Source organism: Salvelinus fontinalis, chromosome 11 (assembly GCF_029448725.1).
Source record: "Salvelinus fontinalis isolate EN_2023a chromosome 11, ASM2944872v1, whole genome shotgun sequence".
Classification (NCBI taxonomy): Eukaryota; Metazoa; Chordata; class Actinopteri; order Salmoniformes; family Salmonidae; genus Salvelinus; species Salvelinus fontinalis.
In genome coordinates, this window is record NC_074675.1 from 35,546,708 (window position 1) to 35,566,909 (window position 20,202).

Consider the following 20,202-nt stretch of genomic DNA (forward strand, 5'->3'; position numbering starts at 1 on the left):
TAGACCCAATGCCGTGTTTCTGCGCATGAGCTTAGCTAGTCAATGTCGCCATGATATCCCCTACAACAAGCATTACCTGGTGATTTTGCCAAGACAGACAGATATTTACCTACACAGCACCCTTAACCTTTTTTTAACTGACTACAATTTTTGTTGATTAAATCTGACTTTATAAGTGTAATGAGTAATCCAGGAATGCCATGAGTTAATTGACATGATAAAACTCAAAATTATTTCGGACAAGCTCCAATCTTTTGGAAAAGCAGTTTCTGCCTATATATTTTTTTACTGTTGAAACACTCCTATTTGAAAGTCAAATTTATATTACAAAAAGTTCCTAGGGTTCTTTGAACAAATTTCATGTGCTATAATTATTTTGCATTAGAAAGAAAGGGTTAGAAACCACTAGAAACCTTTTAATATCTCGCTCTCACTCGCTCTCATATCTCTTTCTCATATTACACACACAGGAAGTGAGTATATGCTCATAACAGTATACCTATTTCCTCATCATGGCCATTTGCATCTCAGCTACAGCAAACCTGTCTTGTCTTCTCTTGCCTGACGCTTCTTTCGCAGATAGAAAATGGTGAGTAGCCTACAGGCCTAAAAAGGTTTTCTTTACTATCTTTACTGTCTCTTCTCTAGAACTAGTCTCTTCTCCAATCTCTTAATTTATCTATCCTTTATTTATAGAAATAATATACAGTCAGGTCCATAATTTTTTGCACCCTTGATAAAGATAAACAAAAAGACAGTATAAAAGAAATACAAATACTGAGTTATATTGCATGCTCAGAAAAAGGAAATTATATTATTTTATGCTAATACAATTTCTCAAAGAAAGAGATTTTTCTTAACATGTAATACAAATTATTGGCACCCCTGTCTTCAATGGCAGGGATAATGACACTGAGTCTTTTTCAAAAAATGTTTTATGAGATTGGAGAACACGTTGGGAGGGATCTTAGACCATTCCTCCATACAGAATGTTTCCAGATCCTTAATATCCTTTGTCAGCTATTATGGACTGCCCTTTTCAATTCAAACCACATTTTTAATGGGGTCAAGTCCGGAGACTGAAATGTTGATTTTGTGGTCAATTAACCATTTTTTGTGGATTTTGATTAGTGCTTGCGGTTATTGCTTTAATGGAAGATCCACTAGCGGCCAAGTGTCAGTCTCCTGGCAGAGGTAACCAGGTTTTTGGCTAAAATGTCCTGGTAATTGGTCAAATTCATGATGCTGTTGACCTTAGCAAGGGCCTCAGGACCATTTGAAGTAAAATAGCCCAATAACATCAAAGATCAACCACCAGATCTGTTTTTCAATGCCAAACCCACTACTGGTGTGCGTGGAAAAATAGCTCTATGTTCATGTCATTTGACCATAGCCCCGGTTCCAATCCAAGTGCCAATGCCGTTTATCAAACTGCAGACGGTGCTATGGTCAGATGACATGAAAATAGAGCTCGTTGGCAACAACAACAAAAAATAAAAATAAGCAAATGCACAAAATGACCTCAAACTTACGGTAAAATGTGGTGGTGCATCTTTGATGTTATTGGGATATTATGCTTCCACTGGTCCTGTGGCCCTTGTTAAGGTCAACGGTAATTAACTTTACGAAGTACTTTACTTTTTAAACAAAATATTGTATTAGGATAAAATCACTAAAAACATATATTTTTTGGAGCATGCAAGATATTTGGCACCCTATTCTGTACATGGTGCATTACTTTTTAACAGGGCCTGTAGTACTCTTGTCAGAAGTAATGCACTACATAGGAAATAGGGTGCCATTTGGGGAGAAGCCTGTGCCTACCTCCTCGTGTCTGAATAGCCAAAGAGTTATCCCTGTCTGTCTGATTGGTTCCACATTACTTCGCTCTGCATCTGCTCTGTCTGCGTAAGACTTTGGTCAAAAGTAGTGCACTATATAGGGAATAGGGAGCCATTTGGGACTCACATTCACCCTTCTGAACAGAACGGATTAGTATTACTATAACATCATACTGTATCTGGAGACTGTAATTGTTTAGTAAAAATATACCCCTGTTTTCTTATAGCATCATCTATGTTTCGTAGGCAGAGGCGTGTGTTTTAGCCTTGGATAATAAACTATAATCGCACACACACAGATACACACACACACACACACACATAGAACACACACACATAGTGGTGGTCAGTGCCGTTTAAGATTAGGGAGGACAATTTGTATTTTTTATGAGCATGGCCTTATTTCTATTACAGCATATTGAATGACTGTCATTCATGTTCCATTCACCCAGTTCAATGTTACATCGCTAGGTTTATGCTACTATATGATACTCATGAGGTTGCTACAACCTAGCCTATGAATAAAAAGTTACAATGTAGGTGCACACAGGTCGAGAGAAAATATTGAGGTGACAGACAGTGACGCATGGACAGACATTCAATACCGCCTTGCACACTCTAGACTGCATCTAGCTGATCTAAGGTGTAATCATTAGTCCAAAAGTTGAAAATGAGAGTTTATATTGGACAAAGTCAGGTATGTTTATCCCCTTTTCGTTCCGTTTGCTTCCGTTTAAGAAACGTTTTTCAACAGAATCGGCGGAACGAATACACCTCTGGTCACACGTAAACACAGTTCACATTCATAGCAGCCACCTTGTATTCCTTCTCGCATCTATGCACACTCCTCCTCTCACCCTTTCCCTTCATTTGTGGACTTCAATGCACAACACATCAGCTCTATGTGATCAAGCAAAAAAAACTTTCCAAGCCAAACCATATCTTAACTGCTACACACAGCCTACATCGTTGTCACCATATTAGCTAAAGTAACATCATAGTCAGCATAGCTAATAGGACTAATGCGTTAGTAAACCTGCTACAATCATGCACTAACTTTACAGTGCATAGTCAGATAGCAGTTTAGCAGTTACACCGGCAGGCCCCATTGGCAAGACATTTGTAAAACCAAAAACGTACCTTTCCTTGGAAAACTCCCAATGTTTTGTTGGATAGTCATAGCCAGCTAGCTAACATAGCATTCCTCTCTTTGAGCGGAGTGTTTTGAGTATGCTAAACTATCTAGCTGCATTTGCTAGCTAAGTAAGTGACACTGAAAGTGAAAAGAAATGACAATCTTTCTCTTGCTTCTCCTTCATTTAAAATGTTTTATATGTTCAAAACTCTTCAAGTATTGTCTTTCTCTAGTCAACTACTCACCACATTTTATGCACTGCAGTGCTAGCTAGCAGTAGCTTATGCTTTCAGTACTAAATTCATGGGGCTCCCGAGTGGTGCATCGGTCTAAGGCACTGCATCTCAGTGCTAGAGACATCACTACAGACCCTGGTTCGATTCCAGGCTGTATCACTATTGGCTGTGATTGGGAGTCCCATTAGCCGGTGCACAATTGGCCCAGCATCGTCCGGGGTAGGCTGTCATTGTAAATAGGACTTTGTTCTTAACTGACTTGCCTAGTTAAATAAAGGTTAAGTAAAATAATGTAAAATATTCATTTTCTGATCCTTTGCTTGTGTGGACAACATGTCAGTTCATACTGCAAGGGCTCTGATATCTTGGAGGACATCCTCCAGAAGTTGTCATAATTACTTTGTAAGTTATGGAAGGGGGTGAGATCCTAGGTTTTGTATTGAAGTCAATGTACCGAGAGGAGGACGGAAGCTAGCTGTCCTCCGGCTACACCATGGTGCTACCCTAGTGCTGTTGAGGCTACTGTAGACCTTCATTGCAAAACAGTGTGTTTTTAAATATTATTTGGTGACATGGGAATATATTTAGTATAGTTTATCTAAAAATGATAACTTTTTATTTTTATGAAATTCATTGAGGAGGATGGGTCCTCCCCTTCCTCCTCTGAAGAGCCTCCACTGCACACACATTCAAACCAAATACATTTCACATGTGGATGCAGTTATCCATTAGAACACCCTGACACACTGTTGCCACTGTGAACTATCCTTTATTGAGCTGTATTTCATCTGTCAAATTATCCAACACACACACACACACACACTTCATCACCTATCAAAACACATCCTGGGTTTCAGGTCAGTTCTCTGTAATAACATAGACGGGAATAAACGCCTTGACTTTGTGCCAGTTCAATTATGTGTTATAGACATGCTCTGGCAGTGAGAAAGCCAAGAAAGCCATCGTTTTTTTTGTACTTGTAAGTGAAGGTAAGTGATGTGAAATGTTTCCTAGTACTCATAGTTATCTAAACGTACTTGGTGATGTTGTGAAGCTTAAAATGCCAATCGAATTTCCCAAGTTTGGGATAATAAAGGTCTTCTAGTCTAACTTTGTAAATCTTTTTTCTCACTTTCTTGTAGTAGCCTAATATTGTAGAGCATGCAAAGGCAGAGAGAGTAGGTATTGGTTTTACAATGTATCATAGAAGACATGCTCTGGCAGTGAGAAGCTCTTATAAAGTCAGACATTCAACCACAGTAAAAGACTGAAGAACAAAGCCAAACGGTTTCTCTTTCATCTCTGATCTAAATAAAACTGCAATTCCTGTCAGTCTGTCATGTGACTCACTGACTTCCTGGAACCTTGACAGCTGTGGTGATTGGCTGGCTCGCAGTGGGTTTCCAAACTCTGTCTTTTTCACGCACAACACACATACACACTGGTTGTGGTTTCCAACCACTGAATTTTCCCAACCCTACTCTAGTCTGTGATGTTAGAAACACATGAACACACAGACAACATAAACTTAAACTTGAACAGTGGTGGAAAAAGTATCCAATTGTCATACTTGAGTAAAAGTACAGATACCTTAATAGAAAATGACTCAAGCAAAAGTGAAAATCACCCGGTAAAAGTAAAGATCATTTGAAATAGCTTCTTAAGCAAATCAAACAACAAAATGTTTTTCTTTTTTTAATCTACAGATAGCCAGGGACATACTCCAACACAATTTACAAATAAGCATTTCTGTTTAGTGAGTCCGCCAGATCAAAAGGCAGTAGGGATGTCCATGGATGTTCTCTTGATAAGTGTGTGAATTGGACCATTTTCCTGTCCTGCTAAGGAATCAAAATGAGTACTTTTGGGTTTCAGGGAAAATATATGGAGTGAAAAGTACATTATTTTATTTAGGAATGTAGTGAAGTAAAAGTAAAAGTTGTCAAAAATATAAGTAGTAAACTAAACTACAGGCACCCCAAAAAACTACTTAAGTAGTACTTTAAAGTATTTTTACTTTAGTACTTTACCCCCCTGAACTTGAAGTCAAAATAAATAAAAAATAATGTAACTGTGTACCACAATACAGCTCTTAGCTCCCAAATGTGTACAATAAACTCAAACTAAATGTGTCTTTTGGATTTTTATTTTTTATTAACAGGTTCCAATGGAGGTATTGAATGGGGTCCAGAAAGTTCCAGAACCCAGTCCAGAAAGGGTGAGCCTGAAGGTTCTAGATCCCAGCCCAGACAATGAAAGAACCATTCACTGTTTCGCCCACACCATGGCTGAAGACATAATGTACTCAGCTACATATGAGTCCTCATCCGGGTGTCCTCCAGTCCAGGAGAGACTGGCAGAGAAGTTAGCCTCTCTGGCCATCACAGCTGCCTTGAAGGAAGCAATTAGAAGTGAGATCTTTTGGTCTAATACAAGATCTTGGTCATACTCCAACCCCATCCCATCCTCAGATAGAAGGGAGCAGGGACTACACAATACAAGACATGGGGAGGTTCATATGCACACAGAGATGAGTGGCAACGGTGAGAAACCTCAATATAATCCCAATGTGACCATCAAGTCCCACAGCTCTGGATCATCCACCTCCACTTCACAACCCTCCAAGCACACCCACTCCTACTGCTCCTTCTTACCCCAGTCAGGGCTTCCTACAGTGGGATCACTGGACTACCCAGATGCCCCCCCAACCACCCCTCTTTTCCCAGAGATGGTCCAGAGCAGGGCTAGCTTTACCCAAAAACTAAAGGGGCGTTTGGCTAAAGAGTTCCTCCCCTCTCCCCCTCCCCCTACCCCTAAGGAAAAGCACAGAGAGGGGGGGCTCGCATTGGAGACTGTGGGGGAGATTGAGGACAACCGGGAGGGGGAGGATTTCATGGGGCGTCTATGGAGCTCTCTTTCTCTAGAGTGTTCTGAAAGAGAGGAAGTTTGGAAAGAAGAGGAAGAGATTGATTTACCAACAGGTATTTTGATGGACGGTTATGAAGAGCGAGGACCCCATGGAAGGAGAGCCAAGCTGATGGCATTTGTGGATGCACTATATGTGGATGCACTCTCTGATGAGATCACCACCTGGATGACAAATAACATGACAAATATTGACAACCTCTCTCTGATATGTGATCAAATGGTTGATCAAATCATCACATCCTCCATGAGTGAGGTGAGGCTGAGGAAGTACGTTGGAAGGCTGGTCTCAGATGCACTCTCCCTGGGATGGGAAGCGCAGAAGGCGGCCTCTCTCCATGACTCCCTGGTTCTCCGGCAGGAGCAGATAGGGAGAAGGGAACCAAACCCAATGGACCCTGAGGCTCATCTAATTGTCTATCCCTATCCAACCAATCCCAACCAGTCATCCAGCATCCAACTTTGTTCACCCAAAACCAATGAGATGGATCTGGATCTGACCACCAACACAGCCCACCCTCCAGCCCACTCGCCAACCTCTGTAATCAGTCAATCCTATGCTGAAGACTTGGCCCGAGCTGTGGTGAGGTGTTGAGTAATGGAAGCCTCCAGGAAGCAGTGTATGTAGCTCTCCAGGGTTGCATCCCAAATTACACCCTACTCCCTGTATGGTGGACTACTATTGACCAAATCTCTGGTCAAAAGTAATGCACTATATAGGGAATGTATGTAGTTTTCCAGGCTGGTTGGACAGTGTTGGACGGCCTGGTGGTAAAAAAAACCTAACTGACCCCAAGAGGGCGACATTAGAGTAATAAACAGCTCCTGAAGAAAGTGTTGGCGATGGAAAACAGTTGGTAATGTCAAAACTGATGACCTTGATGTAAGACACAACCTTAAACCCACAATTATGATTAGGTTTGTTTACATGACCTATAGACCTAATTAGGAATGGACTTTGAATTTGCTAACTTCTGATGATATTGCCACAAGGTTGGAGTTAGTGGTCAAAATGACATGCTACTATTGCCAGAACCGATGAGGTTGATGTACATGGACTATAACCTAAACACAAAATTAAGAATGCATTGTTTATGTATATTTGCTTTCTGACAATATTCCCTGCCACAAGGTTAGAGTTAGTGGTCAGACAATGTTGTCGTGCACGTGAACCTGAACCATAGCTTGAACTGAAAGAGAAAATTGACAATGTTTGCCTCTTCATTAATTCACATAGAAGTAGTCCATTTCACCCCCTTCAATATGCATACTATAAACAGACCAATCTCATCTTGTCACCTCTTATTATCTTTGGTTGATGCAAAAAAAACAAGCATGTCGGAGTGCACAAACTACCCATCACCGGATTACTTTCGATTTCTAGAAATTGTTTTACTCAATTATTTCGCTCACCCATGATGTGATTAATTATAAATAGTAATTGCTAATAGCTAATTCATTTTGTAGTTTCTGTCAGCCGAGAGTTCTAAAAATATGACCACTTGTGATATATCAATCTTTCCTCAGTTAGCGCTAGGACAAATGTAGCCTACATTTAACCGGTTTGGATGATTGTGTTCTGCTGTAGCTACTTCTGTGAATGTCTGAACATTGCATCCAAAAATAAACTGTTCACATTCTGGACATAACTTTGTAAGGACTGTGTTTGTGTAAACAGTTTCTGAAAAAAAGTGTGGCCAGCTTGTTGCGTGATTCGAAATTTGAGTTTCCAAATAGGTGTTCTAATCACACCGGTTTGATTGTATGCTACAGGGAAGGTGGAAAGGTTAATAACAGTAAATACAAAATGCTTAATAAATATGTGACTGGTGAATTGTATGAGTCAGTGCCTGGTCCCAAGCACGTACTGGGCACAAATATACTGTATTATAATAAAAAATGTATCACACCACACAATGTTCAAAATACACCAAAGAGAATAATCTAGCCACAGAGGGTCAAAAATAACTGTGGATTAAGTTTTATTACAAGCACGTACAGGTATCAGCCAAAATTAAGAAAACAACAAGTGTCTTAAAAGGGTGTTGCGCCACAACAAGCTGCCAGAACAGCTTCAATGCACCTTGGCATAGATTCTACTAGTGGATCTAAGCCATGCCAGGAAAATACACCCCACTTCTATTAAAAAAAAGAAGCCCCCTGGTTTATGATTTCTTAACCCGGCCCTGGGAGAGAGTGGGAGTAAGGATGAGGTCAGCGTGTGTTTTTTTTCTCTCTGTTGAGCTTGTGTTAGGGTGTGTGTGTGTGTGTGTGTGTGTGTGTGTGTGTGTGTGTGTGTGTGTGTGTGTGTGTGTGTGTGTGTGTGTGTGTGTGTGTGTGTGTATTTGGGTGGAGAAAGGGAGGCATATTGAGACGACAAGAAAACTCTGACTAGAAAAACAAGTGATTTTAGTGTGAAATCCAAACTCCTGGGTTGCAGTTGAATCAGTTAAGTTAACCTGTAGTGGACTTGTGATATTCGTTTCTGTTTCTTCTGACCAGAAGTAGCAGGCGCTCCGTGTCACGCATCTTGGGTCAATATCTGTTTTTTGCTTTGCTCTAAGGAATATGGGCACCTTTGAAAGGAGTGATTTCTGGGGTAGTCTTAAGTCCCATTCTCCTTATAATACGAGCTTTGTTTCCAGAAGGTATCAACATCATCAATAAATGATACACTTACAGAGCTGCAATAGTCTCGTAGCCAGTTATGGAGTGCTAAAAGTCTGCTGAACCGTTCAATGCCACGATTTAGGGAGGGCAGGGGGACAGATATGATGGGGCGTTTGTTGGGGGTCAAACAGTTACCCAATCAGTAATTTAAAATCCATCTTCAGCTGTTATGAGCTGCCCTTCATAATGTCATTGCATCAAACATGAACTATGATTGATTCAGTTTCCTGATGCTGGTTTAAAATGTTTGGGAACAGCTTATTGATGTCCTGTACTTTTGCTTCAGGGACTAAGACATTTCTCACTATTGAATTGCCCAATACAACTGCCAGAGAAGGGAATGGCAAAATCCGCCCAGTCCCACCTCTTACACAATTAGTTGAGTTTTTCACGGGCCCACGAGAAGCAGGAAAGTGTACGCGCGCTGCTCCCGGCGAAAGGTCCAGACCTCCCACTGCAGGTAGTGCCCCGTCAGATCCAGAGAGAGGAAAAGGAGCCCAACCCGACAACGAAGCCTCTGCTGGAGTTGGAGTCAGCACCACCATCCAGACACAGGCAATCCCAGCAACTTCCGGCTCCGACAGAGATGGCCGCCTTGCTTCGCGTTCCTAGGACACTATGCAGTTTTATTACATACATCCGGAAGGAACTATTGGAGATAAGAGCAACGTCAACTCACCAACATTACGACCAGGAATACGACTTTCCCGAAGCAGATCCTCTGTTTGGTCCACAACCCCTGACAATGGATCGGATTCCAGCCGGCAACTCAAAACAACGGCGCCGCAGTTGGAGCGGTCTTCTGGTCAGGCTCCGTGGACGGGCACATCGCGCACCGCTCCCGAGTACACTACTCGGCAATGTCCAGTCTCTTGACAACAAGGTCGATGAAATCCGAGCAAAGGTTGCCTTCCAGAGAGACAGAGATTGTAACGTTCTTTGTTTCACAGAAACATGGCTCACTCGGGATATGTTGTCAGAGTCGGTACAGCCGCCTGGTCTCTTCACGCATCGCGCTGACAGAAACAAACATCTCTCTGGTAAGAAGAAGGGCGGTATACATTATAATTAACGGGATGTGGTGTGATCATAACAATATAAAAAAACTCAAGTCCTTTTGCTCACCTGACCTAGAATTCCATACAATCAAACGCCGACCGCATTATCTACCAAGATAATTATCTTTGATTATAATCACAGTCGTGTATATCCCCCCAAGCTGACAAATCGACGGCCCTGAAAGAACTTCATTGGACTCTATGTAAACTGGAAACCACATATCCTGAGGCTGCATTTATTGTAGCTGGGGATTTTAACAAGGCTAATCTGAAAACAAGGCTCCCTAAAATTTATCAGCATATCGAATGCGCAACCCGGGCTGGTAAAACCCTGGATCATTGTTATTCTAACTTTCGCTACGCATACAAAGCCCCCCCCTGCCCTCTTTTCGGAAAATCTGACCACGACTCCATTTTGTTGCTCCCAGCCTATGCTCAGGTCTGTTCAACGCTGGTCCGACCAATCGGATCCCACGCTTCAAGATTGCTTCGATCACGTGGACAGGGATATGTTCCGCATAGCGTCAGACAATAACATTGATGAATACGCTGATTCAGTGAGCGAGTTAATTAGCAAGTGCATCAGTGATGTTGTACCCACAGTGTCTATTAAAACCTTCCCCAACCAGAAACCGTGGATTGATGGTAGCATTCGTGCAAAACTGAAAGCGCGAAGGCGACCGGAAACATGACCGAAAACAAACAGTGTAGCTATTCCCTCCGCAAGGCAATCAAACAAGCTAAGCGTGAGTATAGAGGCAAAGTAGAGTCACAATTCAACGGCTCAGACACGAGAGGTATGTGGCAGGGTCCACAGTCAATCACGGACTACAAAAATAAAACCAGTCCCGTCGCGGACCACAATGTCTTGCTCCCAGACAAACTTAACAAATTCTTTGCTCGCTTTTAGGACAATACAGTGCCACCGACACGGCCCGCTACCAAAACCTGCGGGCTCTCCTTCACTGCAGCCACCATGAGTAAAACATTTAAACGTGTTAACCCTTGCAAGGCTGCCGGCAAAGACGGGATCCCTAGCCTCGTCCTCAGAGCATGCGCAGACTAGCTGGCTGGTGTGTTTACAGACATATTCAATCAATCCTTATCCCAGTCTGCTGTTCCCACATGCTTCAAGAGGGCTACCATTGTTCCTGTTCCCAAGAAAGCTAAGGTAGCTGAGCTAAATGACTATCCCCCGTAGCACTTACTTCCGTCATCATGAAGTGCTTTGAGAGACTAGTCAAGGACCATATCACCTCCACCCTACCTGACACACTAGACCCACCCTGGGTCTCGACCCCGCCCTGTGCAACTGGGTCCTGGAGTCCTGACAGGCTGCCCCCAGGTGGTGAGGGTAGGAAACAACATCTCCACCCAGCTGATCCTCAACACTGGGGCCACACAAGGATGTGTTCTCAGCCCTCTCCTGTACTCCCTGTTCACCCATGAATGCATGGCCATGCACGCCGCCAACTCAATCATCAAGTTTGCAGACAACACTACAGTGGTAGGCTTGATAACCAACAATGACGAGACGGCCTACAGGGAGGAGGTGAGGTCCCTCGGAGTGTGGTGTCAGGAAAATAACCTCACACTCAATGTCAACAAAACAAAGGAGATGATCATGGACTTCAGGAAACAGCAGAGGGAGCACCCCCCTATCCACATCGATGGGACAGTAGTGGAAGGTGGAAAGTTTTAAGATCCTCGGCGTACATATCACGGACAAACTGAAATGGTCCACCCACACAGACAGCGTGGTGAAGAAGTTGCAGAAGCGCCTGTTCAACCTCAGGAGGCTGAAAAAAGTTGACTTGTCATCAAAAACACTCACAAACCTTTACAGATGCACAATCGAGAGCATCCTGTCGGGCTGTATCACCGCCTGATACGGCAACTGCTCCGTCCACAACCGGAAGGCTCTCCAGAGGGTAGTGAGGTCTGCACAACGCATCTCTGGGGGCAAACTACCTGCCCTCCAGGACACCTACACCACCCGATGTCACAGGAAGGCCAAAAAGATCCTCAAGGACAACAACAACCACCCGTGCTGCCTGTTCACCTCGCTATCATCCAGAAGACGAGGTCAGTACAGGTGCATCAAAGCTGGGATCGAGAGACTGAAAAACAGCTTCTGTCTCAAGGCCATCAGACTGTTGAACAGCCATCACTAACATTTAGTGGCTGCTGCCAACATACTGACTCAATCTCTAGCCACTTTAATAATAAAAAATTGGATGTAAAAAATGTATCACTAGCCACTTTAAACAATGCCACTTTATATAATATTTACATAACCTACATTACTCCATCTTATATGTATATACTGTACTCTATACCATCTACTGCATCTTGCCTATGCCGTTTGGCCATCGCTCATCGAAATATTTTTATGTACATATTCTTAGTCATTCCTTTACACTTGTGTGTATAAGGTAGTTGTTGTGAAATTGTTAGATTACTTGTTAGATATTACTGCATGGTTTGGAACTAGAAGCACAAGCATTTCACTACACTCGCTTAAACATCTGCCAACCATGTGTATGTGACAAATAAAATTTGATTTGATTTTTGACTTGATGATGGCGCAGGTAGATCAGGCACCGGTGCAGCTAAGCTATTATTTTTGATGTCAATCTGCTCCGAACCTCTCACAGTTACTCCCGTCTGCTTAGCAGCATGCTGCTTCCTTCGGTTTCCTTGGCAGGCAAGTTCCAGGTAGCACAGGCCATTCAGATAGGGACAGATGACAAGGCGTCATTGAGAAAGACAAACATTTTTCTCCATAAATTTGCACAGAATTGAGATTTGTGTTTTAAGCATAGCCGCATTGGAACTTCGGATTGTTAATACTGTCCTGAACAAGTGCGTAATAAACAGAGCTTCTACAGTGCTGGAAATGTTCGTTAGCTATTCCAGGCTAAGCGGGCTCCATTGCAACCTAGCTATGGCCGGCCGGGATATCGTTGTCCCATTGCTCACTAGCGACTCCTGTGGTGGGCCGGGAGCATGCATGCTGACACGGTCACCAGTTGTACAGTGTTTCTTCTGACACATTGGTGAGGCTGGCTTCTGGGATAAGCGAGTAGTGTGTCAAGAAGCAGTGCGGCTTAGCAGGGTCGTGTTCTGGAGGACACATGGTTTTCGATATTCGCCTCTCCCTAGTCAGTACGTGAGTTGCAGCGATGGGACAAGACTGTAACTACCAATTGGATATCATGAAGTTGGGGAGAAAAGGGTTAAAACATGTATACAATTATTTCCCTTCACTGGAACTAAGGGGCCTAGCCAAAAACAGACTATTATTCCTCTTCCACCAAACTTTACAGTTGGCACTATGCATTAGGGCAGGTAGCGTTCTCCTGGCATCCGCCAAACTCAGATTTGTCCATTGGACAGCCAGATGGTGAAGTGTGAGTCATCACTCCAGAGAATGCTTTTCCACTGCTCCAGTCCAATGGCGGCGAGCTTTACACCACTCCGACCGACGCTTGGCATCCGACGCTTGGCGCATAGTGATCTTAGGCTTGTTTGCAGCTTAGGCTTGTTTGCAGCTGCTCGGCCATGGAAACCCATTTCATGAAGCTCAATACGAACAGTTATTGTGCTGACATTCTTTCCTGATGCAGTTTGGAACTTGGTAGTGAGAGTTGGAACCGAGGACAGAAGATGTTTTATGCGCTATGTGCTTCAACACTCGGTGGTCCCCATTCTGTGCGCTTGTGTGGCCTACCACTTCACTGCTGAGCCGTTGTTGCTCCTAGACATTTCCACTTCACAATAACAGCACTTACAGTTGACCGTGGCAGCTCTAGCGGGGCAGACATTTGAAGAACTGATTTGTTGGAAAGGTGGCATCCTATGATATTGCCACGTTGAAAGTCACTGAGCTCTCCAGTAAGGCCATTCTACTTCCAATGGAGATTGCATGACTGTGTGGTCGATTTTATACACCTGTCAGCAACGGGTGTGGCTGAAATAGCCAAATCCACTAATTTGAAGGGGTGTTCACATACTTTTGTATATATTGTGCATGCCATGTTCATTTGATATCGCAGTGAGAGTGACTAACAAAATCAATGGGGGCCCCCTAGAGGTCAGGGTCTTGTGTGTCTGGTCAGTAATTCAGCCATGATTACTAGAAGGTTTAGATTGCTGGCTAGACTAATTTACCTAGCAATCTATAAAGTGCTGACATGGGCTAATTGAGTGACTGTCAGTGACTGACATACAGTCTAAAGAGAAAAACTGCTGATGCACTACCAAATTTCCAAATTGCACGTTGTGTATTCTACTATACTAACTAACAGTAAGCTGAAAATACTTTTTGAGTTGGGGGGCCCCCTAGCTGTAACGGCGATCCTCCTCCTCTCCATCTTCGGAAAAGGAGGAGTATTGAGGGAACCAAGGCGCAGCGAAGTTTGAACACATATTTATTAAACAAGGCGAAAACGAACACGAACTACACTTGAAATGATTCAAAATAACAAACGACGTAGACTGACCTAAACATGAGAACTTACATAGACACGAAGAACGCACGAATAGGAAACAGACTACATAAACCGAAACAGTCCCGTGTGGTACGAAATAACATACAGACACGGAAGACAATCACCCACAACGAACACTGTGACAACGCCTACCTAAATATGACTCTTAATTAGAGGAACGCCAAACACCTGCCTCTAATTAAGAGCCATACCAGGCAACCCAAAACCAACACAGAAACAGAAAACATAGAATGCCCACCCAACCTCACGTCCTGACCAACTAACACACATAACAACTAACATAAATAGGTCAGGAACGTGACATTACCCCCCCCATAAGGTGCGAACTCCGGGCGCACCAGCACAAAGTCTAGGGGAGGGTCTGGGTGGGCATCTAACCACGGTGGTGGCTCAGGCTCCGGGCGAGGTCCCCACCCCACCATAATCCATCCTAGCTTCCTCCCTCTAAGAATGTCCACCCTCCTTTTACCCCCACAAAATCCTCTTAATAACATCACTGATAGGGACAGCACCGGGACAGAGAGATAGATCAAGACAGAGGGATAGATAAGAATATAGAGGTAGATCAAGATAGAGAGGGAGATAATGATAGAGGGGCAACTCCGGACTGAAAGGCAGCTCCGGACAGAGAGACAGCTCTGGATTGATGGGCAGTTCTGGGTATCTAGCCGTTTAAGGCTGAAGGGCAGCTCATGGCTGACTGACGAATCTGGACGCTCATGGCAGGCTGACGGCTCTCGACGCTCATGGCGGGCTGACGGCTCTCGACGCTCATGGCTCTCTGACGGCTCTGGCTGCTCATGGCTCGCTGGCGGCTCTGGCTGCTCATGGCTCGCTGGCGGCTCTGGCAGATCCTGTCTGGTTGGCGGCTCTGGCAGATCCTGTCTGGTTGGCGGCTCTGGCAGATCCTGTCTGGTTGGCGGCTCTGGCAGATCCTGTCTGGTTGGCGGCTCTGGCAGATCCTGTCTGGTTGGCGGCTCTGGCAGATCCTGTCTGGTTGGCGGCTCTGGCGGATCCTGTCTGTTTGGCGGCTCTGGCGGATCCTGTCTGGCGGGCGGCTCTAGCGGCTCCTGTCTGGCGGGCGGCTCTAGCAGATCCTGTCTGGCGGACGGCTCAGTAGGCTCATGGCAGACGGGCGGCTCTGCAGGCTCATGGCAGACGGGCGGCTTTGCAGGCTCATGACAGACGGGCGGCTTTGCAGGCTCATGGCAGACGGATGGCTCAGACGGCGCTGGGGAGACGGATGGCTCAGATGGCGCTGGGGAGACGGATGGCTCAGATGGCGCTGGGGAGACGGATGGCTCAGATGGCGCTGGGGAGACGGATGGCTCAGATGGCGCTGGGGAGACGGATGGCTCAGATGGCGCTGGGGAGACGGATGGCTCTGGCCGGATACGGCGCACTGTAGACCTGGTGCGTGGTGCCGGAACTGGAGGCACCGGGCTAAGGATAAGCACCTTCCTACTAGTGCGGGGAGCAGGGACAGGGCACACTGTATTCTCAAAGCCCACTCTATACCTGATGCGAGGTACCGGCACTGGTGACACCGGGCTGAGGACAAGCACATCAGGATTAGTAGGGGGAGAAGATACAGTTTGTACAGGGCTCTGGAGACGCACTGGTAGCTTAGTGCGTGGGGCCGGAACTGGAGGCACCGGGCTAGATACACGCACTACAGGGAGAGTGCGTGGAGGAGGAACAGGGCTCAGGATACGCACTGGTGGCCTAGTGCGTAGTGTAGACACTGTAGGTACTAGGCTGGGGCGGGGAGGTGGCGCCGGAAATACCGGACCGTGGAGGCGTACTGGCACTCTTGAGCATTGAGCCTGCCCAACCTTACCTGGTTGAATACTCCCGGTTGCCCGACCAGTGCGGGGAGGTGGAATAACCCGCACCGGGCTATGTAGGCGAACCGGGGAAACCATGCGTAAGGCAGGTGCCATGTATGCCGGCCCGAGGAGACGCACTGGAGACCAGACGCGTTGAGCCGGCCTCATGACACCTGGCTCAATACCCAATCTAGCCCTACCAGTGCGGGGAGGTGGAATAACCCGCACTGGGCTATGCACTCGTACAGGAGACACCGTGCGCTCTACTGCGTAACACGGCGCCTGCCCGTACTCCCGCTCTCCACGGTAAGCCTGGGAAGTGGGCGCAGGTCTCCTACCTGCCCTTGGCCCACTACCTCCTAGCCCCCCCCCAAGAAATTTTTGGGAGTTACTTACGGGCTTTTTGGGCTTCCGTGCCAGACGCGTTCCCTCATAGCTCCGGTTCCTCTCTCCGGTAGCCTCTGCTCTCCTCAGTGCCTCCAGCTGTTCCCATGGGAGGCGATCCCTACCAGCCAGGATCTCCTCCCAAGTGTAGCAACCCTTTCCGTCCAATATATCGTCCCATGTCCATTGCTCCTTCTTTTCCTGTCCCTTACTCCGTTGACTCCGCTGCTTGGCTCTGGTATGGTGGGTGATTCTGTAACGGCGATCCTCCTCCTCTCCATCTTCGGAAAAGGAGGAGTATTGAGGGAACCAAGGCGCAGCGAAGTTTGAACACATATTTATTAAACAAGGCGAAAAACGAACACGAACTACACTTGAAATGATTCAAAATAACAAACGACGTAGACTGACCTAAACATGAGAACTTACATAGACACGAAGAACGCACGAATAGGAAACAGACTACATAAACCGAAACAGTCCCGTGTGGTACGAAATAACATACAGACACGGAAGACAATCACCCACAACGAACACTGTGACAACGCCTACCTAAATATGACTCTTAATTAGAGGAACGCCAAACACCTGCCTCTAATTAAGAGCCATACCAGGCAACCCAAAACCAACACAGAAACAGAAAACATAGAATGCCCACCCAACCTCACGTCCTGACCAACTAACACACATAACAACTAACATAAATAGGTCAGGAACGTGACACTAGCGGGGTAGCTGCTTATGTCGGTTATGCCTACAAACGCACTGTGTGCGTCCGGTGTGTGTGTGTGTGTGTGTGGCTAAGGTATGTTTTTTTGTGTGTGTGTGTGTGTGTGTGCACGCGCATGTTTGGCTGAGATGTGTTTCTGCCTGCCTGCAGTGCATGCGTGCGCGCGTGTGTGTCTGATGTATTACCCCAACTCAGATATCTAACATGGCAGGAATGTAGATTGTGAACTTTTGCCTCCCACATTTGGCCACGGGCAGCCCCTTCCGCGGGACACAATACGGACAGGAACATACACACACACATAGGCAGAAACATACACACATGCGAAATATATATACAAAGAGGAAATATAGACGGATACATGCACAGAGTTTCAGAAGCGTAGTCTTCAACAACGTTGATTCAACAAGTGTGTACCCAGTGGATAGTGTAGTGGTAGCCTATCTACTGTGCAACTGGGACTGCAGAAAATTATCAATGTATGTAATCCACATGTGTTACTATACAGACAAAAAGGAGTAAACTGCCTGGATGGAAAAATAGGTGATTGCAAAGTTAAACAAACCATACAACTCTATGCACGAGGTACAGATACAACGTTTGGTAACAAAATGATGGCAGAAACAGCACAAACCTTCCTTCTTACCGAACTTTGCATGTGCACTGTTCAAGTAAATGTTTTTTTGTTACATTTTCCGTGGAAATTATTAAAGGTAGTCCTTGTGCATAGAGTTTTATGATTTGTTTAACTTTGCAATCATGCGTTTTTGTTTGACATACATTTTAAAGGGTAAAATCTGAGTCTCAGTATCACTCTGTTACTGTGGAATTGCCCAGTAGAGCAAGCAAGCACTTCTCTCACTCACTCACTCACTCACTCACTCACTCACTCACTCACTCACTCACTCAGGTATACATTAAAAGCCTGACTCAAGAAAAGGTACATTTGTCTCTCAGAGACATATACTGTATATAATTTCATCTCTGTAGGTCATTGGTTGAAACATGTTTTTTTTTTCCCGAGTCCCCCTATCATTTGAATCAAATGATTGCAGCCAGCTCTGTCATATGAATGTCTGAATGGTTTATTGTTCCTCTTCAACGCAACCATGTTGAACATCTCTGTGAAGAGTTTATTTCTCCTTTGACATCAGCAGCAGACCTGTGGTTTCACCTCTTTACAGGGATGGGAGCATCAAAGCGACAGGGCCTTCCTTCCCCTGCTTCCAGGAATTATGAGAGAGAGATGTCACACTAATTTGGAGAGGTAGAGAGGAATAGGCCAGCCATACTTGTTTGGAAAAGGGATCACCACACATCTGTGCCCTACTATGAAGTGTACGAATCAAAGTACCTGTGCCAAACTATTTGGGCGAGAAAACACCCAAAACAACTGACCTTAGATTAGTAAGTGTCTGTGTCTGGATATGATTTATTCATAAACCTAGGCTACTCCCTTTCTCCCAGGGCTCTGTTCGGTCAGTCGGTCGTATAACAACGTTTGAGGGGGAGAGGTCCTCAGTATCAGGGCTGTCTGTCTGGCGGGGTCCCAAAACCACTGTCTCCCCCACAATCTGTCTCCCATTTCAACATAGAGCATACACTCATGGAGCAATGAGACAAGCAGTGGTCCCCTTGGCTCACACATGACGACACAGCTGTAGAGACGAGAGACAGAAAGTGGGAGAGACGGAAAGGAAATCAAGATTATTAATAAAGATAGTCAGACATATTTACAGCGCTAAAAGCAGTCACTTATCTGTTCCCATCTATCTGCTTCTTTTACAGTCATTTCAAATGCAACTTAATGCATCTTCATTGGGAGTTTGTGTTTGAGATGAAAGTTGTTTATTTTACCATAAACGCTTCCCTTTTAGTTTCACAAATGTCATCTATTCTTAATAATAAATATAAGTCAGATGAAAAACACTTTAGTTAGGTTTGAATTTTTCATGATAAAAAAAAGTACCATTCATTTCAAATACACATTTCCATAGCCATACTAACAATAAAATAGACGATTGCCAAGGGAAAGTTCAAATATTTAATCAAGGCTCAGTTTTCTAGAGTTTTGGCTAAATATTTGTCCTATTCTGTTCAGTGCAGTGGCGGTGGACTCGCTCAGGAGGTAACTGAGAGGTTAACACCACGCACGCATCTCTGTTTGAAGGAACTAGAGCGGAGGCAGGCTGCGCACACTCTCTGTCTGCAGGGTTGGAACGTGGTTACCCCAGTCAACTTTCTCTCAAGTCGTCGGGGCAAAGAGGAAGGAATACAAGGAATAGGATAAAAGACTGGAGTGGTTACCCTCCTTCTCTCCCTCCCACGCTAAATTGAATGAAGGGGCTCTTTCCGTCTCGAAAAGTAGGAGACAAGCTCATGTAGCGTGGGCATTGATTTAATATACCCGTCCCGTCCTTGACTTCGTTGTTGTTTTTCACGGATACTCATGTGTCAGGAATGCTACCATGGCCACGCCGAACAGTCTTCAGCAGCAGCAGGATTACTTCAGAAGCGTCAGCAACGAATCCACAACGTATATGATGGTCCCGGCCACGGCGGCTGCGGTAAACGCGCGTCGCGATGCCGCGCCATCCAAGATGTGGATCGCAATGGTGGTTATTGTGGTGATCGTTCTACAGATTGCCTCGACCACCGGACTGTTCGTGTACCTAAATATGTCAGTATCACAGGTAAGGAATTGGTTTTTGTTCAGTGGATTGGAGAAGGAAGAGGGAGAGAGGATGGTGTTAGGTTGGCCGCAGCAGCAGTGCAGTTTTGGAGTTTAACGAACACTTTGAATAAAGTTTCATGGCGAGACGTGCTTGATGATATTCCAACACTGTTGTGGACGAACTTTATGCACGATTTGACAAAGTT

At 45.0% G+C, this 20,202-nt stretch overlaps 2 protein-coding genes across 2 annotated transcripts in view; both read left to right on the plus strand.

The window, feature by feature from the left end:
* The first annotated feature begins 526 nt into the window (after positions 1 to 526).
* Positions 527 to 7,928, plus strand: si:dkey-171c9.3 (uncharacterized). The gene is made up of 2 exons (XM_055937114.1): positions 527 to 589; positions 5,374 to 7,928. The coding sequence occupies exons 1-2, from the start codon at positions 587 to 589 to the stop codon at positions 6,730 to 6,732; spliced, it is 1,362 nt and encodes a 453-aa protein (XP_055793089.1). The 5' UTR covers positions 527 to 586; the 3' UTR covers positions 6,733 to 7,928.
* Positions 7,929 to 19,480: 11,552 nt separating this feature from the next.
* tnfsf10l (TNF superfamily member 10, like) overlaps positions 19,481 to 20,202 on the plus strand; it is a 76,581-nt gene continuing 75,859 nt past the window's right edge. Inside the window, exon 1 of the mRNA XM_055938558.1 lies at positions 19,481 to 20,015. Coding sequence (XP_055794533.1) covers positions 19,791 to 20,015 — 225 coding nt within the window. The 5' untranslated portion in view covers positions 19,481 to 19,790. The remainder of the gene's footprint in view (positions 20,016 to 20,202) is intronic.